At 44.2% G+C, this 27,919-nt stretch overlaps 1 protein-coding gene across 4 annotated transcripts; it reads left to right on the top strand.

The window, feature by feature from the left end:
* The first annotated feature begins 4,567 nt into the window (after positions 1-4,567).
* On the top strand, positions 4,568-26,187 carry LOC133351980 (mesoderm induction early response protein 3-like). Of its 4 annotated transcripts, none has more exons than XM_061567645.1 (14): positions 4,568-4,818; positions 6,683-6,769; positions 8,692-8,716; positions 11,840-11,991; positions 14,110-14,244; positions 15,456-15,576; positions 16,865-16,944; positions 17,448-17,514; positions 17,737-17,921; positions 19,327-19,408; positions 19,581-19,672; positions 20,442-20,566; positions 21,072-21,193; positions 21,754-26,186. In XM_061567645.1, exons 4-14 carry the CDS (start codon positions 11,887-11,889, stop codon positions 22,308-22,310), a joined length of 1,671 nt encoding a protein of 556 aa, XP_061423629.1. In that variant the 5' UTR covers positions 4,568-4,818; positions 6,683-6,769; positions 8,692-8,716; positions 11,840-11,886; the 3' UTR covers positions 22,311-26,186. The 4 variants fall into 4 exon arrangements, with proteins under 4 accessions (XP_061423629.1, XP_061423628.1, XP_061423627.1 ...); XM_061567644.1 differs by lacking the exons at positions 4,568-4,818; positions 6,683-6,769 and adding exons at positions 7,960-8,008; positions 11,568-11,647 and having other exon boundaries at positions 21,754-26,187; XM_061567643.1 differs by lacking the exons at positions 4,568-4,818; positions 6,683-6,769 and adding an exon at positions 7,968-8,008 and having other exon boundaries at positions 21,754-26,187.
* The last annotated feature ends 1,732 nt before the right edge of the window (positions 26,188-27,919 follow it).

Below are 27,919 nucleotides of genomic sequence, written 5' to 3'. Positions count from 1 at the left end.
GTGTCCATCATATCTGCCGGGCACTGGTCTATTTTTCCGAGTTAATTCCTCCCCCCGCATCCCCAGCGTTCCCAGCCTCCCACTTCCAGCCCCTCCCACTTCCCCCCCCCCCAGCCTCACGTCCCCTCTCCTACCGCCCACGCAGCGCTCCCCCTACCCCACCCCCCTCTCTCTCTCCCCCCTTGCCCCTCCCCCTTCTTGACTATATAAACTCTTGCCACGGCAACTCTCTCTCCCACTTCAGTAAAAAAAAATAGCTGTGCTTTTCCCACCTGATGAAGATTGCTTGTGTTGTAATCGAAACGTCGTGATTTGTTTTATTTTAATTTATTTCTAACTACGTGACTTTACCGAAATAACCAAAGAGGAATAATAATGCAGTGTATTTTCTCAGGAAAGCCTCGCTGAGTCTCGGACTCTTTTCATAAGGTTCCTTATTGATTAGGATATGTGGCCAATCCCGTGAGTGATTGGTGTGTGTGGATACCCAGAGAAAGCCCATAGATACGAGGGGTGGCAGTGCCACGATATATGGTTGGTGTGGGCCCTGGTGTGTAAAGAAACAAACGGGGCGGGCCCTTTGTCTCATGTCCCCCATTCGTCCAAGCCGTGAACCTGGGCCCCTCTCGCCCGTGTAATTGCACCACCTACACGCTCACGCCATCGCTATGGCCACAGTATTGTGGACTTTCACCACCAGCCAACTTTAACGTGGCATGGAGATAATATTTATTCATGTGTTACACACATCCACAGTCTGTTGCTGTATGCAGTACAAAAATAAGATAAATTCCCCAGGTGGTTTCGTGGTCTCCAAGGTCATTCATTGTTTTCTATTTTAAAGCAAATACTGTTGATTTTTTTTTGTTATTAACATTCACCCAAACCATTGCCAAATGGTTCACTTTATTTACGTTCTGCATTAGGGTGCAATTAATATACATTCTTCAGCTAATCAAATAAGGATCATTTTATTTTCTTAAATTAAAAACAAATCATTCATCCGCTGGGCTTCCAAGGTCAATATTTAACATTGCAAATCGTGCAACATTATACTTGCAGTAGTTTAGGAGCTCTTAGTGTGTGGCATTGGTTAGCACTGCACTGCACTCTAAACGCAGTGATCTGATTTAGATTCCCAGCCACAGCTTACATTCGACGCTTGATCCACCAAACATTGTCTCCAACTTCGTGGATTGCAAGCGCCATGGGAATTCCGCATGGTACGTGAATCTGGAGCTTGCCGTGGAGAGGTGGGATATTATTCCGTCAGTGCCACCAACATAGATTACCAACCCAGGTGCTTTGTGTCAATGTCCACTCAACCCCACAAATCCTCCATGAGTAATGGGGCGCTTGTGGAGAGGGTGGAGGGTTCTCGTATGAGGGCAGTGTGTATGTGGCCAGTACGGGTTTTGGCAGCAGACGTCTCACTCCGAATCAGGTTATTGATATTATCTCTTATTTGAGTGTGTAAAACCGTGTGGTAGCTATAACTAAATTATCCACATGGTTACAATCGTGCCCTGTCTTCTATATTGGCAAAATGTGGACCCAGTATGAAACCTACGGACTAGTTTGCCTACAATCCATCCTGGGTTTAGCCAGGATGAAGTTCACATATTCTTGAAAGATATAGATACGGTCTCATCAGTGGACTCGTCCGCTCGGTGAGGTTGCGTTGGTTGGGCATGTAACTTACATGCCCAACTTCAGTTCTTCTGGGTAAAGGGGAAAAAAGAAACAGCACGGACTGTCGTCTACGATAACCTGGAGATGGGCAGACTTGCCGATAACTGGTATTAGCAGTGTCAATATCGGTCTCTGGGGAGAATGCCCATGAGATTTGCTCTTGGAAGGTGGGTAGCCACCTTCCAGCAATAGAGTGTGGGAGAGTGATGCTCACGGCAATGATCAAAGTGCCAGGTTGCTGACCACAGCAAGATGGCACAGTGGGGAGTGCAGGTGGTGCATCTACCAGGCATCTCAGTCAGTTAACGCATAACACGTGGACCTGTCCCGTGGCCTGTCAATGAGCGAGTGAGTGTTTGACAGTTCACGTGGCCTCAAGTGCACCGAATCTGGAAGAAATGTCATAGAGTCATCACTGCCACTTAGTGGCAAATGGCAGTTGTTGTTGTTGTTTTGGCTGTGTATTCGTCTGTATGTATGTGTGTGTATGTAAACGTGTAGCGGTTAGCGCTACTCTACACTACGAACCCGGCAACCCGAGTTCGATTCTCGCTCACGACGAACACCAGTAACGATTATCTGAACCGGTCCTGGGTCTCCTCCCCTAGGTGGACTCAGCCTCAAATGAGTGCCTGGTGCCGTGTGTAACATCGCCACTAGGGAGACAAAGGCGGCCGGGCGTGGTGCTGGCCACCTCCCCCCTCGTGTGCCGTGCCGGCCTTCATAGGTGCTACTCGCTAACAGCACTTGCCCCAATAGTATCTCAAGGCTATACGGGGATCTTTGTTTTTGACAGTGTTTATGCCTCTACATGCGTGTGGGGGTCTCTGTGTGTAGCTATTTCTATCTGTGTGTGTATATCTGTATTTTTGTGTGTCACTGTTTTTGTGAATTTATCGTTGTTAGAGTGACGCTAAATCCCAAATGATACCAATTTCATATGATACAAACAAGCAGATAACTAACTCGTAGGGCATTACAGACTGTGCGTCTGGCACACAGATGTACGATGTTGCGACGTATATATAATCAAGTATCACTTCTCCGTTTGCAATAGTATGCACTTTATAAACGGGTGATGCATTTGCAGAGACTGTGTACGAATAATGTTCTCTGGTGATGCAACTACGGTACATTCATCTACTTTTAAATAACCTAATCTTATAATTATCAATTCCCCTCAATCTCCATGTACTCTTGTCTGCCTCGCATCGGTTTCACGCTCCCCAACTTACACTCCTGGACACAGCTGTCCGCCGTTTGTGGCCTGTTCGTTATTTGAGCTCTTCAGATAAAAAACTTTGTGCGCACTGAACCCCCAACAATTCTTGCATAGGCTACGGGGATTCAACAGCACTGCCATGGGCACACTCATTCCCTGTGACAATTCAAGAAGCCAGCATGGCCAATGATGACAAGACCTTTCGCTCGTCACATTGTTCCTCCTGTTAGACCCCTCAGCTCGTGCAAAGTTGGCACCGAATTACAGGACTGCTCTGACAGTGCAATCACCGTCACGTGGCGTTGGTCTTCCCGTTGGCTGACCTCTGGGCGCGTAATGCCATTGTCCGCCTCGACAATTTGCCCTACTCCATCCTCCACACACGCTCTCCATCTATCGCAACATCCTTATCCTGCATAATAGAGGTTTTTTGGGTTAGATCGCGTAAATATAAACGTGTCATTAAACCCACAACCACCCGACACAGCCAATTAGTAAGGTTTGTCACGTAAACAGAACAGGCTTTCTCTCTCACCTGAAGACGGTCGCTTGCGTTGCGATCGAAACGTCGTGATCTATTATTTTGTTTACCTACGTGACTTTACCGAAAGAACCAAAGAGTATGGGTTCCTGCAGTCACGAAAGCTTGTGGCTGTCTTGCTGTCCGCCTGAATATCTGGCTGTCCGCCTGATGAAGCTAGTTATAATTACTGGTGAAACGTCGTACTAGGATTGTAAATGTTGTGGCTTGGCTCTCCAACACACCGGTGTGGTGCTGTACTAGTATACTACACTATACACTACACTACTATACACTATACACTACACTATACACTACACTCTACACTACACTACTATACACTACACTCTACACTACACTATACACTACACTATACACTACACTATACACTACACTATACACTACACTACACACTGGTGCTGTACTAGTGACGAATGGCCACGTTCTGTTTACGTGACAACCCTTACTAGTTGGCTGTGGCGGGTGGTGGCGGGTTTAACGAGACATATTTACGCGATCTAACAAAAAAAAACGATATTATGGATGGCATTGGTCGCGAAAGCGTACGTGTTAAACTTCCTTTTCCTGTTTGCATCTGAAATAATGTCTTGCCACAGGTTCCCCTTGCAAAAGAGCTTTTTAAACTCAAGGGTTTCTTTACCTGGCTAAATAAAGGTGAACATTTTTTGTAAAATGAATTTTCAAGATACTTTCACCTATCCTACCGTCAAATGAACACTATCCTGTAAGTTCACCGATATGACTACATTATAGAAATGTCTCTTCAGTATTCTTTCTTAAAGTCTCGCTCTCCCAGCAGTAAAGCAACACGGACATCACTCCTGCCTCAAACACCTATCCCTTAATGTTGACTTTGGCCTCTCTACTCTTGCAAAGTGGTTTACGGTATTTGAAAATAATTGAGGCATTCATATAAAAAAAAAGTTATACCAATTATAATTTTAAGCTTCTGTATGTGTTACTTTTCGTTTAAAATTAGCGGAGTCGTTTTGTGCAAATCTTAATAGAATGATGGCCAAATTATCAACGCGAATCGTACCCCGAGCGCTCGCACCACTGTCGCCAATTTAAACATTTGCCTTGAACACTCACGTTCTTCCCGACTGCCTTGCGTGTGTCACTGTTGTTCTCCGATTAGCACGGTTGGCTTCGTAAGAAGTTCACGCACAAGCACTCTCTTCTCTCTCGCGTGTTGTGTGACGAACGGTGCGCCGATCCTGCCCCCTGGTGCCTGCGGGCTTCTTTCGCACTCAGCAGCCGCCCCTTGCCGAGCCCCGCGAGCGGTGATGCTGGAAAGTTTCGTGCCCGAAAGACAAAAAAAAGCAACGTGGTCTTCTCCTCGCGTCACGTTCGCGAACTCCTGGTGAGCTTCCAGAAGAGACTTACGCAGAGATGTGGCGAGACGAGAGAACTGTGGTCCACATTGAGACCGTAGCTCGATACGAGGTGTGGAAAAATAATTTCACTTAAGGCTCAGCACCTGTCACGTAGAAGGGAAATAATAAAAGAATAAAAATAAAACATAATAAAATACAATTCTCACGACGTTTCGGGCACAACGCAAGTAGTCAAGAGGAGCCCTTCCTCCTCTAACCCAGCAGCTTAAATATACGCTGCCAAGCTTTGTGGTGTTCATTCAGACGCTGTCTTTCCGACAGACCTGTTCTTCACCTGAGGACAGCTGCTTGCGTTGTGGCCGAAACGTCGTGAGAATTGTATTTTATTATGTTTTAATTTTATTATTTCCCTTCTACGTGACTTTACCGAAAGAACCAAGAAGATGAATCCCTGCAGTGACGAAAGCTTTAAATCGAAATTTAAGCTCAGCACCTGGTCTAAATTCCTCGAGTCAATTCAGAAATGGCGGTGTATTATCGAACACCAGTGGCGTTTATTCCTTACATACATCGGGGATGAGAGTTCGAGCAGAATGCATGGCAGGTAAAGTTACATTGTGTAATGTAAATTCTCTTCAGAGTCGTTCAATATCAACTCAAACAGACTTTCCACTCTTTGATTCTATTTTGTGGAGTGGAAGATGCAGATCAGGTACGGAACCAGGCCAAACATTTAAACTCGCTGAATATTTATTGAGATACATTCATCGCATGTTTATCCTGCGGTAGATGAAGATTGATTTTTCGATTTAAAGCTTTCGTGACTGCAGGGATTCATCTTCTTGGTTCTTTCGGTAAAGTCACGTAGACTTTACCGAAAGAACCAAGAAGATGAAGATTGATATCCACGATTCTTGTGAATAACAGTCGTGACGCTCTACCTGCGTTGCTCTACCTGCAATTATCAGCGATGACGACAACCTCTCATATCTGCAAATACATGAGTACACGGATAAGGGGCCGTCCATAAATGACGTCACGCACCTAGGGGAGGGGGGGGGGTCAGACATTTGTGACGATGTCTGACGAGGGGAGGGGTTGAGAAATGTGACGTCACATCAAAATGCGCAACTTTTAATAAATATAGAATTGTTAAAACAACACTAATTTTTATACATTTTCATTATTAACTATTTGATTATTTAAATTTACTAAGGTCACCTTTTATTTATTCCATGAAGGAGAATTTTGCTTCTCCATGGGGGAATGGAGAGGCATACATTTTGAACATTTTTAAATTATTGTTATTAAACATTTTGATTCTAATGATTCTACCAGGGCTTTTCATTCTATGGAATGAATATATGATTGTTATAATTGTACTCTCCATTTTGCTTCGTTCTACTACAAAGTTTCAAGTATTTTTAAAATATTTTATAATTATAAGATAATTTCAATGTAATATTCTGAACATCTGCAGTTTTAGTTAGACGTTGAATATTCTCAAATAAATTTTATGCGAAATTTAAGCTTTCCAATGCCTCCTTTTTAATAAATGTTTTCTTCTACAACATCAGAGTGCAGCGCCACATTAAATACGCACTACAATGACAATAGTTTTAAGTGATTTTAAGCATGTTTTATTTTCAAAATGGAAATATGGTTTGGGGGGGGGTAGAGCTTTGTGACGTCATATTTGAGGGGGGGGTCTGACTTTTTATTGACGCCGTGTGAAGAGGCGGGGGGGGGTCAAAAATCGTCCAAAATCGCGTGACGTCATTTATGGACGGCCCCTAAGGGGAGTTCCACATCACTAACATGTACACCTTTGGCTTTGATGCTCCTATCGCTTTGATGATCATATCGCTGGAATGGATGATGTCCAAGAAGAATGATGCAGTAACAGCCATGGGATGGAATGCCCCCGAGAGGACGTGCCCCGAGGAGATGGAGCTTTGACACGATCTCCGTGTGCAGGTACTACATGTAGCGTTGCGTTGCAGGCTCGTGAGAGACTGCGACAGTGTGCGGCCTTCATGCGGCAGCAGACGATCATCGTTGGCGATGTCGTCACCCGCTGTGCGAGCACATTTGTTTAGAAATTGTGTTGACACCAGGTACACATTTGTGGAATAACCGAAACAATTATACCGCCTTGGCTGCGGTGCATAAGCATCAATAAAAACAAACTTCAACATACTTGTTCGGGACACTACTCTTGAATTAAAATGTAACAAGCATTAACTCTGGTCTTCAACATTGAGAGTGCTGATTGTTGATGGCCGTTTGACGTTTTGGGCCTGTGCTCAGCAATTGTTAAATCATAAATATGAGTAGAATTTGCTTGGCCTGAATCAATGCTGATGAAATGATGGGGCCGATGATTTGTGTAAAATATACTTTCCAATGTTTATGTGGGGAAATATATTAAGGAGACATTTCCTTATCTCATTTGTTATACGCATATGGCTAAAATGCTTATTGATTTTTTTCGTGTACATTACGCAGAAGGATCATTGCCCGAAACGTCGTCTATTATATATGTTTCATTGCAAGGGAAGTGTTTTCGTGGAACGTGTTGAATATTTGTTCGGGATCGGGATACCTGTAGACGCGATAAGAATTGTACTACGTGCTGGTCTTGTTCGGTATGTTGGTGTCATCATGAGAAGATGACGACGGCCGTGTGCGTGGGGGTTCGATCCCAAACATGACGGCGCCTGCTGTACATGTGGAGTTTGCGTCTCTCTCGCTCGCTCCCTGTGGTTGCGTGGATTTTTCTCCGGGTCCTCCGGTTTTTTTTCTCTCCACATTTAGTATCAACACCATGCGTTTAGAGAGTATTTGGCAGCTGGAAATTCCCCACATGAGATAATCAACCTCGTTAAGCTTTCATTTGTTGCCATGTCGCGTCTGAAAAAGATCTACACAGGCTCAGTGGATCTCACCTGGTGAAATGCAAAATAGTTGAGTTGACGTGCAATGCTCACAGCGTTGGGCCGGGGGAATCCCCCGTGCAAACACGGGCCTGGAGGCTCCCCCATTGCACCGGCTTGCCAGCTTGTTTCTCGTCTCGTCCGGACCTCCCATTGGTCGCTTCCTACACTGACCACGCCTCCCTCGCTCGCTCACGGCCAATGGGAGCGCGCGGTACAAACGGCCGCTGCATCCGGGTCCCGTGCGCCGCGAGCGCGAGCGAGGCGCGCCATGGCGGAGGTGAGCGCGGCGGTTCCGCGGGGCCGCGCCGCGCTTCCCCCGAGCCGCCATCCCGTCCCTCGCCGCGGCCAAACTCGCACGTTTTGCCTCCCGCGGCTCGGTGGTGCGGCTCGGGGCGACGCGAGCGCCGGGAGCCACGGTTTGGGGTGACGGGTTTGGCAAGGCGCTTGGGGGTGGGGGGTGATAGGGGGAGGGGCCGCGGGTCGGTCCCGGGGTCCGACCCCTCTCGGCCTCTGTGCTTCCGCAGGCCCCGGTGCTTCTGCCTCGGTAGGGCTCGCTAGGCGAGTCCGTGGTGCGCCGGGCATCGGGCCGGGGCTGTTGGGATTGGGGCCGGTGCCGGGAGTTGTGGAGAGTGCATTGGGTGTGCAGCCACTGGTTTAAGTAATAAGTGGGAAATAACTAAAAGCATTGAAATGCCATATGTGTTCAATGTGTGATATTGACAAAGTGGCTTGGTGATATAGGAGCAGTTTGTTTATTTAAAAAAGCCGGTATTAGATGGCAAGATGCAAAAAGCCCAAGCTGATGTCCCGTTGAGAACAAGTCGATTAAGCAAGATCTGGGAGATTGTGTTTTTTACTAACTCGGCAAATCTAAAGGGGTTTGTTTTGATGTCCAAATGTACAACACCGTTTGATTTTGCTTCTCCTTTCCTCTTGTTTCCCGCTACCCCTTTCTCTTAGTCAACAAATGACAGCTGGAGTCCAGGTAAGTGCACTGCAAAACACTTTTTTTCTTTCATTTATCGAGGTCACCTGTAGGTAACCTCAGCAAAGGGAACCAATTAGGTTTCACCTGAGCAATGCATCAGGGGCTCAGTGATTTACTGTAGAAGCTTCTGTTTAGGAGTAAACTCGTGCATTTATACTGCTTTACCTCTCTTGGCAGATAATGCTCGATTGAAACAAACTTGCATTAGAGACTTATGCAATGGATACACTAAAATAAGAATACCAATTGCAGAGTAAAATTAGACCAGTATGCAAATATAGGGAATACAAAAGTAGTAATTAAGCCAATATTCACCGCCAATTTGTAATTTTAGATTTTAAAAGTTGCAGTTATAAAACGATGTAAAGTTCCCACTTTGAATGACCAGTTTACACTAGTTTGCATGGTTTCATTTGTGAACTGAATCATAGCATTGATGGGTGTAGCAGATGTCGCGTCATTGTGTACATCTGATATGGATTACAACTGAACAAAATATTTGGAATGTAGCGTCGTTGGATCTGTTTTTTAAAGTGATAAGGCAATGTGTCGCCTGTTGTTGCAATACGTTGGCAGCAGGGAAATGTAATTTGTTCGGTGCACAGTACAGGAATGGCCATAAACTGGTATTGACATCTTTTTTTCAAACTGTACTTGTGAAGTTGTGATAACTGGGATGGCTTTGATATTCTTACATTAAGTGCATGCATTGTTAAATTACAATCTTTTTTTCACACATCTCAATTTTCATTTCCAGAGAACCATGGGGCTAATTGCATAACATTCCTAAATTTTGACTTAATAATTCGTAAAGTTAAATTTCCCCTTATTTTACACTTATTTACATTGCAAAAAAGTCAATATCTTACTTAACATATTTTGTGAAGCTAATAACTGGTTTCAAGGGCTTGCAAGCTGACCACGAGCTCTTGCCATAAAGATGTATTTTTTTGATGGGACTGTTTTAAATAAATGCATCCCCACTGCAACATTTTGTATGCAGTCAGCTGTTACGTTTCCTCACACTATCAAAGTGTATACTGTATGAGACATTTTACTAAATTTCTCATAATAATACTAATTAAAATATAACCCTCTGTTATGAATAAAATCTAATTATTACATGTTTTAAATAAATAAATTCACTAGCTCACTTTCTGTCTTCAACTTGATCTGAGGATGAGGTCTAGATGGGTAACGTTCTTTTATGCACTCACTTGTGCATGCTTCTGTTCAACGGTGACTCGTGTTCAACACCTTTAATGGCCAGTGAATGTAGATCTTAAGGGTAACCTGGAAGTGGGGTGACATCACTTTTGGTCGTATAGTGGTACTATATTGTACAGCAACTCTAAACTACAGTCGTTGGACAATTTCATATATATTGTCAAGTAACCTGGACCAATTAAACCCTATTGCAAACCTTATGTAAACACATGTATTCTGGGCAGATGAATTATATTATATTTTTGTAGGTTTGAATTTATGTATGCCCCATGCTTCACCAAGGTTGTCCAATACGGCATGCCTTGCTTGCATGCACGTGAGTTCTGCACGGACTTTGAAGAATAGCTACATGTGGAAATGGAAATGCATAGCATGGTGCCATAACCACCCATGCAGTGGCTCCCAACTCTGTTGGGTTTCGATAACTCCGTGCACAGACAGACATTGGGCTTGGGGATTATTTAGATTTGCCAATGGCTTATAGCCGAACTATTGATTTTTATGTCTAGTATTTCATATTTTATCATTTTACATGTATTTATATATTTTATGTTGATTCTCAGCAGGAGAATTCAGAAAAATGTGCTGATGGCCCCAATAAGTATTCATGTAATTTAAATGTTTTGGGAAAAAAATAAGTCAACACATGTAACATCCACTAAGATTCCTAGTCTGACTGGCAATGTGGATTAATCGGGACATTGTCTCGTCACACCACTGCCTCAGAATCACAGAGAAGCTCGTTTCATTGTACATTTTGTCATCAGGTATACCTATATAGCTAAGAAGTTGTTTTAGTGCACCATAAACATGCATTACCATAGACTAAACTGTTGATGTGTATACTCTATATCCAAGTGTGAAATCTTTTGTATATGCTATGATGTATTGTATTTGGTTTTTTAAACTTGATTCACAAGTTTGAAGGATACATGAGTCACACGTAAATACATTTTTAGATACGGAAACCAAATTGTTTTTCAAAACTAAATGCCTGTCCTGGGACCCATGTGCACTTATTGAATAAGCACGTGATCTTGTGTGATATTGCACAATTTGTGTGAATGAATATTGAGGCTCCTGCCAACAATCCTAACAGTGTTTAAGTAATAATTATAATATATCCATTATGATTTATTTAAAATAAAGATTTGTGGAATTATTTTTTTACAAATTTGTAGGCAAGAGATGTGTGAAATTGTCCGTAGTGAATTATATTTTAATGCCACTGAACACTGGGAAGCCATATGGTCGGTAAATAGGGTAGGCAGCATTTTCGTGTGCGGCACAGCAGGGATAACGTTACATGTCGACCTGCATAACACTGATGTGGTAGCCTGCTTCAACAGTTTCATGAGGTCTGTTATAAAATATCTTGTCCGGTTACGTGCTTCAGCAGCAGCACACATGGCCTGGAAAACTAGGGAACACCACTTACATTTGGGCTACTTAACTAAATGTATGTTTTAATGTAACTGTTAAAGTAAAAAGATGTACTTTGTAAGAGTAATAAAAACCCATCGGAATTATAAAAATGTAAAGTTTAAAAAATAATGAAATTTAAGTTACTTCTGTGGTCATCACACAATGACCTCATGTTGGTGTTGGTTCTGTTCCACAGCCTTCTGATCACCTGGCAACTGTCCTACAACAAAACATTTTTTGATTGGATTCGGACAGCAAAAATGTCACCACGACCAGGTTTCTATTTTACCGATCAACAAATGCATTACATTTGCATGGAGAAGATTGGTGAATGTGGAAATATGGACCATGGTAGGCTACAAGGACTGGAGTGTGGAAACCCAGTGCTCGCAGCTTACTGGGAGTTCGCTTCAGGAACTGAATGTGCTCACAGTGCCCGCTTGGCTTTTTGTGCGATTGTTGATGCAGTGTACTCGGCGGGCTCAGAGGACCAGGACTTTGACCCGTCAGCCGAGATGCTGGTGCACGAGTTTGACGATGAGCGGACGCTGGAGGAGGAGGAGGAAGAGGCACGCGAGAGCGAGCACAACTTTTCTTCTGAGGTGGAGGACCTGGAGAAGGTGGGGAATCTCACACCACTGAGTATGCGCACCACCTTTGCCCACAAACACCCGCAGGCACTTCCGTCAGCCAGTTTGACGAAGTATAGCTCTGCTCATCCACGCTGATATAGAGGTGGGGTTCATCTCACCTCAAACTAGGTGACATGTGGCCTGTGCTGACTGGCAGCAGTGCTTCTGATTGTTAGCGTGGCACATCTGTTGTGTCACTTGTGATATGTATGACATAACGTGGGACAACCACAAATAAAGATAATTTGAGCCAATGTAGTGTTGTGTGGACAATGTGGATTAGCCTTTTTATCTCTCACTTGCATCTTTGTAGAAGATTTGGAAGATGTATTTAAGTACCCCATGGGGAGGTGTTTATTTAAAATTATGCTTTTTTTTACTAAAAACATAGGCAGTCAACATACATTGTAAAAGTCAAAATATATATTTGACAGTGATGTCCAGAAACCCGGCAAAGTTAAAGATACAGTTTCGAAGTGTGTTGCTTACTCTACTGCTCGCAGAAGAGTCCACTATATGGAGCTCTGGAGAGCTCCTGTAAATAGCATGTTGTCCTCTCCAGATGAGGTGTGGGTACCCACATTCTACCTCGCCACGTGTCACTTGTTGGTTGACTAATTGCAATATACCCGTTTATACAACAAGATGGATAGACGCTGGGGGATAAGACAACATAATTTCAGATGCATTTTATTTTGTGTGCTTTTGGTGTACAACAGTGGCTGTACTGAGACCAACTCAATGCACAGGAAAACCTGACTTGGTTAAGTAAAGGACATTGCTTGAATGAGATTGATTTTTATGCCTTGGGATTGTTTATGATCCTATAGACTCACCACATCTTGTTTTTACGGTTTAGTCCTCACCAGTTATGGACCAAAAGAATGATGCTCGTGGGATCAGAGCAACCGGCTGCTTAATGCCTCCCATGAGCCTCATCCTCCAGAAACCTGCTGCTTTTAGACAACACTGAGTGCAAAGAGAGCATGGTCTGACTTCTCAGCCACTCGGAACAATGGCAGGGATGGGTCTGTTGCCCATGGCTGCAGGAGAATTGACATGATTTATGAGGTTAATTTAGTGGGAGATACTGTAGACATTGTACACATGGTTTAAATAAACACTGTTGAAGTGCACTCATATACTGTTTTGAATTCCCCTCCAGATTAGTTTTATTGTGCACACTTACCCACAAACATAGCTGTTTGTCATGCTTGAAGTGATTAAGTAAGCGTAGACATTATTTGCAAGTGTGTGATTTGTCATTTGGTTCAGCAGCTGGCCATTGTTCTCCTGCAGTGTGGACTGAGCAGGCCCACTGATGGGAGCATTGATCATGTCAGTCTCAGGGTCCCCATCTAGTGCATATATTCATGCCATAACCTCCACCCTCACAGTGTCTCCCACAGAAAACTTAGACCATGAGTACCATTTCGTTATCGAACCAAGAGTGCAAATTTTTTTTTATCCTTTGACTTTAGGAAGTTATAATTCTGTCTACTATCGCGATGGTAACCAGGTTTTACAAATTGTGTTTGCATACTTTATGCATCTCAGTGGTTGGTGTAATGCTTATTCGCTTTTAAGTCCTTAAATTATCATAGCTTAATACTATGTTATTGTGCACCTTAATTTGTGAAACATTTAATTTATTTATGTTAAAAGCATTAACATTAGTCTGATAAAATAGCCTTCATGATTGAAGACTACAATAAATAAATGTAATATTTAAATAATACAGCTTCTATATTTGATGTCGGCGTTTTATATTGTTAAAAACATGTAGAAATATATAGGCTTAGGCAGTGTATGTAAGAATAATTTTGTTTTAGTTATTCAATAGATGCAGTGAACTCCTTACTGGGATGGTGTTGCTAATAGGAGGATGCTCCTGCATGATTGCACCAGGTATTCTGCAGCTGATATGAGCAATGGGAGTGGATTGTTTACAATATTTTGGCTTAAGCAGCAGTTACCTCCAAAAAACTACGGTGAGCTTAAATAAGCTTGAATATGCACGTGGAGGCATATTTGTGTTTTTTGCACATGGCTTTGGTCACTGGGTGCCTGGCTGAACATTGTGGGCGATGTGCGTTGTTTGAGCAGGAGGGCGAGATGCCACTCGAAGAGCTGCTGGCGCTCTATGGGTACGGCGCGCCACTCGCAGCTGCGGCACTGCCCGGGGGAGCGAGTCCAGGGAGCGGCCTCCCTGACAACCTTCCGGAAATGACGCTCGATAAGGTGCGTGTGCTTGCGTGCCGTGTAAAAGAATGGCAATTGAATTGCACAGCTATCCCAGTTGTAAATATTAGTGATGTTCACGCCATTTATCCTGTAAAACCTCACCAAGTCTAAACATTTAGGAGGATGCTCCATTTGAATGCTGAGCCAATTCCTCTAAGGACTGTTTTGGATGTGGTAGGAAACCAGAGTACAAGGAGGCAAGCCACACTTATTTACTACTGTAATGAGCCAAGAATGTCTGTGTGTCCCGCTTGTGACGTCACTCCACGTAGACCAGCCCTCTCATTAATACTCATGAACAGGTGACGTCCTCCAAATGGACACCCCCAACCATTAATATAAATTAGTGGGTGACGTTACTCCACATGGGGGGGCGAGGCGCCTCCTCCCCCCTCCTCAGCATCAACTTATAACCCTTACTACAAAGGCAGAATCCTCACGTCACGCGATCTCCGTAACGCTGTCGAGACATAGAAGTAAAAAGGACCTCATGATGAACAAGGGATTAGAACCTTGAAATGAAATACGTCTGTGTCACTGCACCCTTACAAATTTCACACAAAAGGATGCAATGAATATCACTTCGCGTTCTGCTTTTCGCTTGCAAGTTTCAGATTTACTGCAATACACCCGTCCTTGGACGGACAAAAGGCTAGTAGGGGATAACACTTAAAGGACTGCACGGATGGGCTCACAAAGACAATTGCTGCACTGACATCTTCCGCCTACCTGGCATCCTAGTGGATTTGGGTATTTTACAAATCTAAGTGATCCACCGATCCCTTCCTGCAAAGTGGTAGATCACAGGCATGTGTTATTAAGGTCTGGCTGAATACCATTTCTACCTAACTTGAGCCTTTGGTCATCTCTGCCTTAAATATGTGTAGCCCTTTCCTTGTGCTCTGTTGCCATCAGCTACCTTGGTGGCTGAGTGTGCATCCCTCAGGACCCATTACCCTGTTGTATGCTGCCTGACTATGTTACTCACAAATTGCACCTGCCACATTGTTCTACACAGGCAGAGGGAAAACTCACTGTTCATGCATTTTTGCTTTGGTGCGAGGACTTTATATGCTTGTAATATCTGTTTTTTTGTGTTTGCATGTCTCTTCAGGTTAGTATATTTTGTGCTCTTATGTCTGTTTTGGTTAGTTGGACAGTGTTGTTTAATGACAAGGGATTGATAAATTTATTTGGAATGCTTTCAGGAGGAGATTGCCAAAGACTTGCTGTCGGGCGAAGATGACGAGAGTCAGTCCTCAGCTGATGACCTCATGCCCTCGGTCATCTCCAATGGCACCCAGGACATCTTTGGCTGCTCCTTCCAGTGTAAGCATGCCTTGCCTTGTGTGTTTGGCCGTAGCATTGGTGGGAATTTCACTGTGCCCTTATTGTTCAAGTTAAATAAAACAAACAATACCATATGCTTATATTTAAAAACAGATGAAAACCCATTTATGGGTGAGAACCAATTGAGGTGTGGCTTGGACTAGGGTAATGGTGATCTTTGTATGTTCATGTTGAAGCTGCTATTCACTGGGGATATATCCTTTATGGCAAATTACATTTATATGTGTGGCCGTTTAATGACACCAACTGGAGTTGGGGCAGGTCTGGTAAAAATTAGCTGAACCAAGTAACAATACCCACAGTGACACGATGGTGCATACAACTAGAGCACACAAGTAGAACATTCAGAATCTGAATCTTTCTTTAGACTGCAGGAGGAGGAATCCGATGAACTATGAAGCTCTTTTTCACAGATGTTCGGTATGGGCGGATTGCCAAATTGAGGTGTTGTTGAATTAACATTTTTTTACAAGTCAATATGTTGAAAATATGGACAATAGAATGATCATTAGACGGTGCGGTCGCACTCACTTGAACACAGCCGATAGTAGGAACAGGAGACGAAATACGAGCAGGACACAGTTACAATAAACCAATGTAGGCATGGCAAATTATAACACATGGCAAGATAGTGACAGTGTAGTGCTTACAACTACAGCATAGTGTTGTGTACTCCTTTCCTTTACTTGCAGAAAGATAAATAGTAATGGGGAAGGATGGAGAGATGCACTAATTTTATCAGAATTAAATCTGCCTGCATGTCTACAGGTATTAAGGTTCCCACGAAATAAATAATGTTTTTTAAAAATCTGATAACGTGCATTGTTTTGTGGCAAGATTAAAGCACAGTATATTAAAAAAGAGTTCATTAAAGTACATGTCTATTGTCATGACACAATATTACTACATTTTTAAAGGGGTACCTCAACATAAATAATGGTCGGCTTCCTTAGCCAATGTTATCCATAATAGAGTTTTTTTTGGGTGAGATCGTGTAAATATAAATGTGTCGTTAAACCCGCCAGCAACCGACACAGCCAATTAGTAAGGTTTGTCACGTAAACAAAGCATGCCAATTCGTTACTAGTGCAGCACACCGGTGTGTTGGGAGAGTAAACCCATAACATTTACAATTCGATCCCCTCCACACGGGAGACGATCCCCTCCACACGTCGCCCTTTGAGAGCCGACGGCTCTGCAGCTGCTTGCAGGCGACGTGAGCGGCAATGGCGAGCAATGCCTCTCCCTTTCTCTCTCTGCCTCGCAGTGGACACAGAGATGGACGGCAACGAGGGGACGGATTTCTCGGACGAGGACGAGTGTGTGGCTGCCGAGGAGAGGAAGACGGTGAGTGCTCATCTTGTGGTGTCTTTCAAACACGTTGAATTGGAGCCTTGGAACATTGACGATTTCTTGCTCATGCAGACGGTTAGGCCATTTAAAAAATAATTGATGCAGTGCCACCAGCATCTTCGCCACTTCATTATCGATACTAATCCTCTTGGATGCACTGCCAGCCACATTGAGCAGCACACAAATGTAGGAATCTGCTCTTTAATGCGTATATCTCTCTTGTGCAATCTGCTGCCAGATACTCGGTTATTTACAGATATTTCAAACTAATGGTTTTACGAGGCTAATGTAGATTGGTGTTCTATTCAAACATTGCTCAACTAAGTGGTCATATAGAGTTGTGCTTAGTCTTGGCTCAAAATGTATTGAAGTTGTATATTTCTATAGTAAATACCAAATTGCAGTAGTCCGTGGAAGATGGGACTGCAAATGGGACAGCTGCAGCTGACTATTGCGAATGAGGAGCGTGAGATGAATGGGGCGTTTGTATTGCACAGGTGATGGTGGGGTCGCAGTACCAGGCCATCATTCCTGCGGGACTTGGCCACTATCAAGTTGACTCTGGTAAGACTTCACCAGGTAACTTCATGGTGATAAGTTTGACAACAAAATATTTCCCAGATTTTTTATAATAAATAACATTGAGTAATCCGTTCATAAACACACGAATTGAGAATATAATTTGCGTAAGGCTTTAATTCACGAATCTGTCCGTGTAAAGTTCACAGGCATTTCGCACTTGTTGTAAACGTGCTTTGGCTGTCGCTGCCGTGTGTGCTGCTGTAGGTCCGGTGGACGGGGACGAGCCGCAGTGGGACCCCTGCATCCTCCCCGAGAGTCAGGTCCTGCTCTACCTGAGGGAAGCGGCGGGGGGTGGCGTGGCGCCGTCGCCGCGCTGCAGGGAAGGGCTCGCCGTTTCGGTCCTGCTGCCGCCTCTCTTGCCGCCCGGCACCTGCCCCGACGACGACCACGTGAGGACGCTCCACACGTTTACACGGGTCGAGAAGCAGCGGCCGCTCGTTCAAGGGTTGCTGTGGAGGTGTTTGGGCGGTTCGGAAGTCAATGTTCGCGAATAGTTCAAAGTTAATTGCTCAATCAGTGCAGGTAGCTATAGCGGGTGAGTGCATTGGGCTGAGGGAGGAGGCAGTTGTGATGGGGGTGATGAAGAGGGGAAAGCGTGATGATGGTATAGGCGGGGAGATCAAAATCGTCGATGGTGAGGAGTTCAGGCCATTGACGATAGCTGTTGGTAATAGGTTATGCTAAATATGAACTTTGCTTAGGGATTTTTTAATTATTTGTGTCAATAAAAACATTTAATGGAGAGACATATTTTCAGTAATTTATTCATTTGCATGTTTTTGTTTTTCATGTACACAGAGTAGCATAAAGTATACAAATATTGTAGTCCGATTTCCAAATTATTAATGTTAAAATAGCTGTGGTTTGCTGCATGTTTAATCTAAATATGTTATCACAAATATTAATGTGCTTTGGTTTTTTCAACTTAAGTATTTGATACCTCTGTCAACTGTAATTTTTCCATATTAGCAGAAAGAGTACATTGGTATTCAACAGCTCTGCAATGAGACAATACAGGGATGCCCCTGTATCACATTCAGATCATATCTGTTACCCGCTCTGCAGAAGGGATTACTTCTTGCAGCAGATGGCACATTTGACGATGTTTCCATTGCATTTAATTATACCCCATTGGTTCAGTGCCTCCAAATAAAATGAAAATAACAATTTAGAATGTTTCTTTCTGTGAATATCCGTAATGTGACCGAGACCATCAATTTTGCAGCGCATGAGAGCCCCGTTCTGGCGTTTGTGCCACAGCTCATTACCCTGACAGACATTTACCCATTAAGGCAGCCAGATCCTGCAGTTGGTTGAGTTTCACCATCTTGTGTGTGTGTGGGTGCCCCTACGTGCAACTGAGTGCCTGTGTATGTTTTATGAATGTTTGAGTAATGAAACCAGGTAAGAATCCGTTGAGAGCAGAAGTCTCTTTATCAAGGGAAACATGGATCAAAATATAGCAAACAGCACAACAGTTTCCGGAGTGCAAAACAATAAAAAGATGCTGAAATGAAACAAATGACGCAAACAATATATAAATAAATTAAACGTACAAGAAATAAACACATGTACACACAAAAACAAAAAAATCATTACATATTTAAAACATTTACATTCATGCTTTGAATGCTTGTGCTGGAGATGCATGAATACATTTTTGTGCATTTGCTTTCACGGTCATTTGTGTGCCCTTGTTGGTGTGACGATGCCTGTAGGTGCTCGCTTACGACACTTGCCCCAACAGTCAATTAAGGCTTTACGGGGGATCTTTGTCTTTTGTGGGTGTCACAGGCTCTCCGGGAACTAATGGCGTGTAACTACGACACGAGGGAGGCTCTGGCTCGCCTCCGGCTCGCTCCACCACCTCCCAGAGGTGCGTCCTGCGGGTCACCCCAAAGTGCCCTTTCACGACAACCGACTGAGCAGCAGCAGCAGCAGTCGAAACATTCATCTGGATGTGTAAACAGCAATGCAGTTGTGATTGTGAGCGCATTATTATAAAAATGGTTCCGGTTCATAATCAAGCTCTCGTTGATGCATTACAGACGAAATGCACAAGTGGACGGACGAAGAGCGCCTCAAGTTTGAAGAAGGGTTCCGGTTGCACTACAAGGACTTCCACGTCATCCACACCCTGGTGAGATCTAAAGCAGTCTCAGCACTTCAACTACAGTAGCCCCAGCTACTGAAATAGCAGTTTGCATTATTCGGTGAACTTTTAATCATATTTTTAAGTGTAGATGCCCATTTGAAAAGTTCATCTTGAAATTATATAATATATAACAAAATATAAATATTATTTTAATATACATCATGATGTTTAACTTCAATGCAGATTAGTAATAAAGTTGGTATATTTAATATTTGCATGAGATGTTATTTGTAGTGTTTTAAAAAAAAACAATAAGAGGGGAGTAAGGGGTAAGACTTTTCCTTGACAATTACGTGATAAATGCACACTGATGAGGCTAAAACTACTGAATATGTTATGATAACTTTTAGTTGTCTGTGATGTAGTTATCAGCTCTAGTTTTGGGTTGTTTAGAGTCAATATTCGACCACATGGTTACTTCGTCAAGGATGCACGTTGCCATGGTATTACATGGTATGAAGTGGCTTTGCTACTATCTAAGACTGTTTACATTGTTAACCAAAGCAGTGTTTCAGTTTTGGGGCCCAATTCAAGTGTTGACAGGAAGGCAGTTTAATCAATATTTGGCAAAGCAAAAAAAATGCCCGTTTCTCTTAGTTTGTCTGTTTTTCAGTGAAAATAAGCAGATGTGGCTTTTCAACTAAGAAATGAACATGATTTTTGTTGTTTATTTACAATGGAAAAGTGCGTTCTCTTTTTCCAGTGAAACACATTCGATGTCGAGGTCAATCACCACTGCCGTGTGTTTGTGCAGGTGGGCACCAAATCCGTGGCAGAGTGCGTGGCATTTTATTACGTATGGAAGAAATCTCGGCGACTGGAGTTCATGCAGCAGAGCCGGATGGGCAAGCGCAAGGCCAGCCTGCAACCAGGACTTGGGTAAGTTGGCCTCCGTGCGCCGTTCCTCCCACCTGTATTGCGGACGCAGTTCGCCCACCGATAGCTGTGTTGGTGCCATTGGCTGCATCGGCAGTGTTGGGATGACCAGTTGTCAGGCATTTCTCCACAGCTACATTTTTCACTCCCAGCTGGATTTATTTTTTATCCTGTGCGTAGCATGCTTGTACTGTTACTTCGCTGCCTTCTATGCACATCGGATATATTTACCAACCTGACATAAAATCACGGAACATGCTTTGCTTGAAACACAGATTAGCATCGCACACATCTTCACGTACAAATGTGGTCGAAACACAGAATTCTCTCGTAGTGCTTGCAACTGAGTTCGAACGGCTGACCTCGTGGAAGTGGCCTCCGATTGCCGCCGTATGACAGTTCGGCTGACCGGTGCAATGGGTCGCGATCCAGTGCCCAACGTGGCTTGCCGAGAGTTGCATTGCTGGTTGTAACTCCCCCCCACCCACACCCCTGCCTGGTGCTCCAGGGATGGCGTGGAGTTGGAGGCAGAGGGCTCGGCTCGTGCGCTCGCCCCATTGCTGGCGGGGGGCTCTCGCAGGGAACGCGTTCCTGGGGACGACGGCCACGCTGCCGCCAGTGTCGCTGCCGGTGGGTGTCGGCCTCGCCCTCAAAAACTCCTCCACTCGGTTGTCGCCGTGGGTAGTTCTGTGCGTGAGAATCCAAGGAATTATTACGTTGTTTTCATTTATAACCCGGGTGAATGTCGACTGTGAAGGCAGATGCACGCACTGAGGTGGGGTGGGGGGGTCTGTGTTGGTCGTACCGTGCTGCTGGTGACAGTGAGTTGCTCGATACTAGTAAAATACTTGTCTGCTTGATAGGACGGTCACTCACACTGCGGAAATGTCCGTGCAGGAGCGTTAAAGTAAAATGACAGGGGTAATGGTGCAGTGGCATCTGCAGCGTGCTTAACATATTTTTGTTCCACTTGTTATGTAGCTCCAAATTAAGGCGGTGTGGTTAGCACGGCTGCCTGGTAGGGTGGTACCCAAGCACCGTCGTTTGCCCGAAAGCGGACATGAGTAAAACTGTAACTTATAGTCCAGTAATTGGTTGTGTAACGTATATTTTAGATAATCAATTTCTGCTTGCTCTCACCTCGTGCAAGGATACGATCCAACATACGCACTGTTGTCTACGACCCTCAGACCTGGCGGTGCAAGTGCTGGAATCTCTCAGCTCGTCGGACCTTGGCCTCACATGCACCGACATGCTGCTTCTGCGCGGCGGCGGTGGCAGCCGTGGCTGCGGTGGTGGCGACGTTATCGTTGTCTCTCCGTCGGGGAGCTCGGCAGCGCTGGGGCCCTTTCTCACGGCCGTCCTCGACCACCCGGCGGGCGGCAGCTGGGACGGCGCGAGCGCGGAGTCGTCGTGCTTGCCCCTGGCCGACGGGGGCCCGTCCACGCCAGACTCGGTGGCGCACAGCACCACCAGCAGCTCCGTGGGCGAAGACCAAGAGGTGCCGGCCAAGCGGCTCAAGCTGGAACTGTACGGGGACGGCTCGTTGTCCGCCGATGCTGGCGGGTTATCGTCGTCGTCTTCTTCGTCATCGTCATCGTCTTCCTTGTCGGCGGAGGGGAGCGAGCCGGCGGTGCGATTGGCGCTGGATCTGGGCGCCGTGGAGGCGGCGGGTGGTGGCCGCCTCCTGTCGGCCCACGTGCTGCGCCACCCGCCCCCCGCCGCGTCCGAGCCCTGCTCCCAGTGACGCAACGACGGGGAAAGAAAGGAAATGCACGAGCGGAAGGATAAAATGAACAATTTTGAAAAAAAAATTACATTTTAAACTTTTGTTGAAATGTAAAAAAAACGGGAAAAAAGAGAGGATACAAAAACAGTGTTTACATTTCACAGCTCCTGCACTGCACATTGGTGAGCTGGATTGACTCTGAAATACGAGACATCGGTGTGATGTCTTTTAACCCACAGTGGAAAAAACGTTGCGGTAAACTTTTCTCTGTGAGTTTTTACACTTTAATGTGCGGCTAGCCTGCCGTGCGATTGCTGCAAACTGAGATGCGTGCGTGTGTGCGTGTGTCACTATAAATATTATATACATACAGTATGAAGTAAATTCATTTTTTGGTAATTTTTTCGTTTACTTTTTCACAAAAGAATGCAGATAATTTAGGTACAAAAGATTTAGTTTTTTGCCGTTTTAAAGTAATATTAACATGGACAATAGTAATACTCTATTGCGTTTTTTTGGCCTTTATTGAGCCATTCATTCCAGCGTGATGTGGGATGTGGAAAGGGGCGTTTCATCTTCAGTGTTAATTTATTGCTGTCGTGGTGCATCGTCTGTTGTACTTTACACCCTGGAGTTGTACTGGAGGGAGTTGCCCGCACCCCACGTTCGGCCTTCTCGGTGCAACTAGCCAGCCGCGACGAGGGCGGCCCGCCACGGCCCCTCGGCTCACAAGCAATCGCCGTTGGCTGCGACGCGGCTTCCGTGGGCTCAAGTCTCCTCCGGAGCCCGGGGGAGGCTCGTTGGCAGCGGTGAGAAGAGGGGGAGGCGAGCGTGGGCAGCAAGCTCACCGGTGGGGGGGGGGGGGAGAGGCGTGGGGGTTGCGGCCATATCCTGTGTGCGTGTGTTTTGTTTGATCGCTACCCTTTGTGGACTGCCGGCCAGTAAAGGGAGCCCATTTCGCCTCGGTGCTGACGGCACTAAAAGTGTCCGCCGGCTGCAGGTACACTTTTGAGTTGAACGCTCTTGAGATTGGTTTTGTTCGGCTTATTTTGTTTTTTGTTACGTCCCGTGTCGTAGTTGTTGTTTTCACCCACACTAAGTTTACAAGGAGAGTTCTGCTCACAGGCTGCAGCGACTGCTTTGGTTACAACAAAACGAAGATGAAAGAAAATGTGCATTAAAAATAAAAATGACATTTACTGTAGCAATTGTATGTAATTAGCACTAGATGCAAGAGAAATACATTTAATTTATTAAACGGGAATGTTTATAGTGTAATGTAATTGCAACATCTTAAATGCTGAGATTTCTTGCAACTTTGCAAAGTTAAATGGGTATATTGTCTCGGGGATTGTGAAATACAAGCATTGTTGTGTTGGGGTTTTGTTTGGATGGGTGGATGCCGATGAAAGCGTTCTAGTGTTGTTAGGCTGCCCTGCAGAAGTAGTTTAGAGTCCGGTACAGTGTTTCTCCATTCTGTGTCTTTGCCACGGTCTTTTTAATATTGTTTTTGCGTTCCCATTCTGCAGTGTCCTCATTTTGCTCCATTTTATAATAATAATTATAATACTACAGGTCTGTCGGTAACACGCCAGCTGTTTAGGGTGCTTTTGTAAACTGTTCTATTTACCGTTTGCGTGCTCTCGGAAACCAAAGTTTTTTTTTTCCTTTTTATATTCCTGTTAAAGTTGTTACTGATGGTTTATTTTGTGGAAGAGATGATCGCTTTGGCACTGAGGTCAAATAAGTGAACATCTCATAATTTTTATTTTTTTATTTTTATTAAAAGAAAAATAGTAACCTAAATATAAAGAGACATGTAATGAATGTAGTGTCCCTGTAATCCCCTTACACATTTACTCAATATGTGGCAAGACATATTGAGGGAAATGGGAGCACTGCAATGTGTAGGTTTATGACTGCTCTTGATGTAAAAAGATAAACCCCTTGAGAAATGAAGGATTTCTAATGTTTTCAGAAATTGTACCAGACTTAAAAACCTTGCGTCGATGAACATAATGTTTCTCTTCAATTATTATTCTCAGTAGTTTGTCCATGTCAAGGCATTCATTACAGTGCCTAGTTTAGTCAACTGTAAAGCAACTCATGAAGGCGTGTCCAGTGTAAGGCAATTCCAGCTCTTCAGTTGTTGCCAAATTGTACCCAGACAGTGAAATGACTCCCTACTTATCCCAAAATGTGGAGGAAGACGGCAAAGCCACTTCATCTTGCACTGTGCGAGTGGCCAGTTGGGAGCACTACGGGTGTTCTTGTCGGAGGGAAGAACTCGCCCCAACGATGTTCCCTTTACCACCGTGACTTGGCCTTCTGAATCCGCAAAGCGGCCCAAATAAAGGGGTGCATCTCTCGTAATGCTGACACGTGTGTAATGTAGCCAGATCATAATTTTAATTCAAAAACAGTTATGAGCTGGACACATTTTTCTTTGCCCACATGACGGTATACGGTCACGACACCGTGCCTGTAACCCCAGAGTTGTAAAGAGTGCAAGAAGCTTGCAACAGTTGGCATCGAAGCAGAACCCAGGTGTGAGTGTGTGATGGGCGGATGAACTTCCATTTGGGTCTTGGGCAAATGCTTGGGGCACCGGTTCTGCACCTCCAATTATCTACACTGCTGGCTCATGCCCAGCTTTTCATGTCTGCCAATCTCATGTTGATGAGGTGTTAATGTGTAAATTATATTAATATGTTTTACTCGCAACACATTTCAATGATTACCCTACATTCTTCTCGGATCTACTTCTCAAGTCACTCTCGGGTACCGTGTTGTGAGTTTGTTGTCCTTCCGCCGCACCTTCGATGAGCACGGTTGCCTACGTACGGTGCGAACGAAGGTCAACATGCACACACATTGAGGGATTCTATTGGTAAAAAGGTGAGGGCTACAGTAAGTGGATGAGTAACCATTTACTCAGGGCAGCAAGTGTCCTGTGGGACCACGACGGACCAGCTCTCCATATCACAGCAAAACAAATACGTGAGATGTACATTGCATCAAATAAAACATGCCGAGTTGAACGATGCGTAGGCTGCACGGTCTTATGGAAAACACACAATGCTTGCAAGCGCAGTCGAGGGTGTGTGCACACTCAGCTGTTACGTTCAGCCACCAGCCTCTGAGGTGACCATTTGACTGGAGCGGTCTCAGATTCCGAGTTCAAATCCGCGCAGCAGGTAGTGATGTCAGGATATTAATTTTGCAAGGAATTGTTTTTTGTCGTTGCATAAGCCTCTGGCCCCAAAGTATGCTTCACATTGGGGGTCTATTTTAACGTCTACAATTTTTCCAGCTGATTACAATTTTCATCAACCTGAGAGAATGTTCGTATGGATGTACACTACGCAATAACAACGTTGTCTCGTTATGCGTAAATTGAATGGTAACCTGAATTAGTCGCCATTGTTTGGTGAAATGCGTATACATACTGTGCTGTATATTGGAACACGATGCGATGTGGATTAGTAAAACAAGCTTTTATGTAACTGAATTATAACCTATGGTTGTTATTGATCCATTAATCGCCAACATTCCCATGGCTTTCCACACGAAAATCTTCAACCTCCAGATATGAAAAATCACAGAGTTCTGAGGACACCACCGCATGCTTGCACGAAGTCAGGCAGCACAGTCAGGATCGCTTTGTCACTCATGCAGCAAACTCGTCATTCGAAATGCTTTTCTCAATTTAGAGTATCTCTTGTAGGAGGCATTTGAAGGTAAGATATTGACGACTGTCGTGAAGAACGAAGTTATACTTCAGTATAAATTGACATTTTCTACTTATCACGTGGATACCATTTCTGCATATCTTTTGCACAATATAGCTCTGACTGCATCATGTGCTTGCTGTTGGGCAACTCACGGAGCCTCGTTAGGTCCCGGGTGTCCTGAAAGCCATCAGATATTCCAGACTGAAATGGCTGGCAAAATATCCTTAGCCTGGTTTAAAGCTTTCGTGACTGCAGGGATTCATCTTCTTGGTTCTTTCGGTAAAGTCACGTAGGATGGAAATAATAAAATAAAATAAATCATTTTATTATGGCACATAGGATGGAAATAATAAAAATAGAACAGTGGCATTAGGATGGAAATAAGAAAAATTATAATTTATAAAATAATTAAATAAAAGTGGTATTTCTAAAAAAAATATTTTATTATGTTTTATTTTTATTATTTCCATCCTACGTGACTACCGAAAGAACCAAGAAGATGAATCCTTAGCCTGCTTTATCATATTAGGGGCACCACTAAGCCACCTGAGATCCATGAACCAAAAAACACGTGTGCTTTTCTGTCATTCGTTTTGCTCATCAATTTTGAGCAACACGAGACAACCCACCATGAAGGCAGTGTATGTCCTTTTCAGGGGTACGTCTTTGAAGCCCTATCTTAAAGCGATAACACCCATGGACTGGTGGATGGGTGTATCTGGTGGGTTTCTTCTCTGTAAGCAAGCCGGGATTTGTGAGCTCGCCTCTTGAGTTTAGCGCCGGTCTTTGTTATCCATACTCGTTAAATTCCATGCCGATGAATGAGTCATCTAGAGAATTTAAAGTTGAAACAAATGGCTTTCCAGTGCCTGTAGTAAGCTTGCGCGTATCGTGAGCAGCCTCTTTGAAAGCAGAAAAGTAACATTCAAGGGGATTCAATCTTCACCGTTCATGGCAGGTAGCACCGTTTTGCAAGAGTTGTGGGATATATAATGACCCGATTTAATAGATGTGGATTATATGTCGACGTACATTTGTCACAAAAGACAGTCGTATACACATCTTTGAATTGCTCGCCCTCTTGTATTTTAGGCTTATAAAAGCCTTTTGTGTGGATTGCAGGCGATATAAGTGGCAACGTGGCCTAAAATGCTTGCTATTAAATGTAATTTGTGGCCTTTGTAGATGCATTCACATTGAGGCCTGGGCCGTCAGCTGTAGAGCGAGAGAGTGCGAGGCCGAACATGCACCCACAAGACCACAGCTATGGCTGTGGTAGAGGCCGAGTGAGCTGCTGCACTAGCAAATCCGCTATTGACTTGTGTTTGAATCCTTAGCCTTCCAAACAAAACGGCGTTCATCGTTGCGAGCACAGCTTGGCGATGAATGTATGGGGTTGATGTCTATGAACATCCCTTTAGTGTGACGGCTGTCAGGACCGCAAATCTGTATCTTCATCTTCTGAAGTGTTTTAAAAGAAACCGTGGCTTGCTTTTACACTTTCGCTAGAGGAGCATTCATCCCTCTCCATGTGAAACGCAGCAAACAGTGATGTCAAAGCTTCCCCTGGTGTCGGCACAGTCGATGCACAACAGATGTTAGAAGTCACCGCAGACGAAGTCGTCGTATTTTGAGACTTGCATTCATGAGCATTGGGACCTTAAAGTCTTAAAGTCATCTTAAAGTCACTTTATTGTCAAGTGTGTTACATGCATGACATACAACACAGATGAAATTACAGTCCTCTCTCTTGGTCCCACGGTGCAACCAAGCAATTAAAAAATTAATCACAATTAACAGACATAAATAAACAATAAACAATAATAACACTTTTTTTACACACTTTGTTTGGCATGCCATACAAACCCATTGAAACCCATACACAAACAATCA

Source organism: Lethenteron reissneri, chromosome 39, assembly GCF_015708825.2.
Source record: "Lethenteron reissneri isolate LAM-NWPU_2019-01 chromosome 39, ASM1570882v1, whole genome shotgun sequence".
Classification (NCBI taxonomy): Eukaryota; Metazoa; Chordata; class Hyperoartia; order Petromyzontiformes; family Petromyzontidae; genus Lethenteron; species Lethenteron reissneri.
The sequence above is the reverse complement of the archived record's forward strand: the minus strand, read 5'-3'. Positions and strand labels throughout refer to the sequence as shown.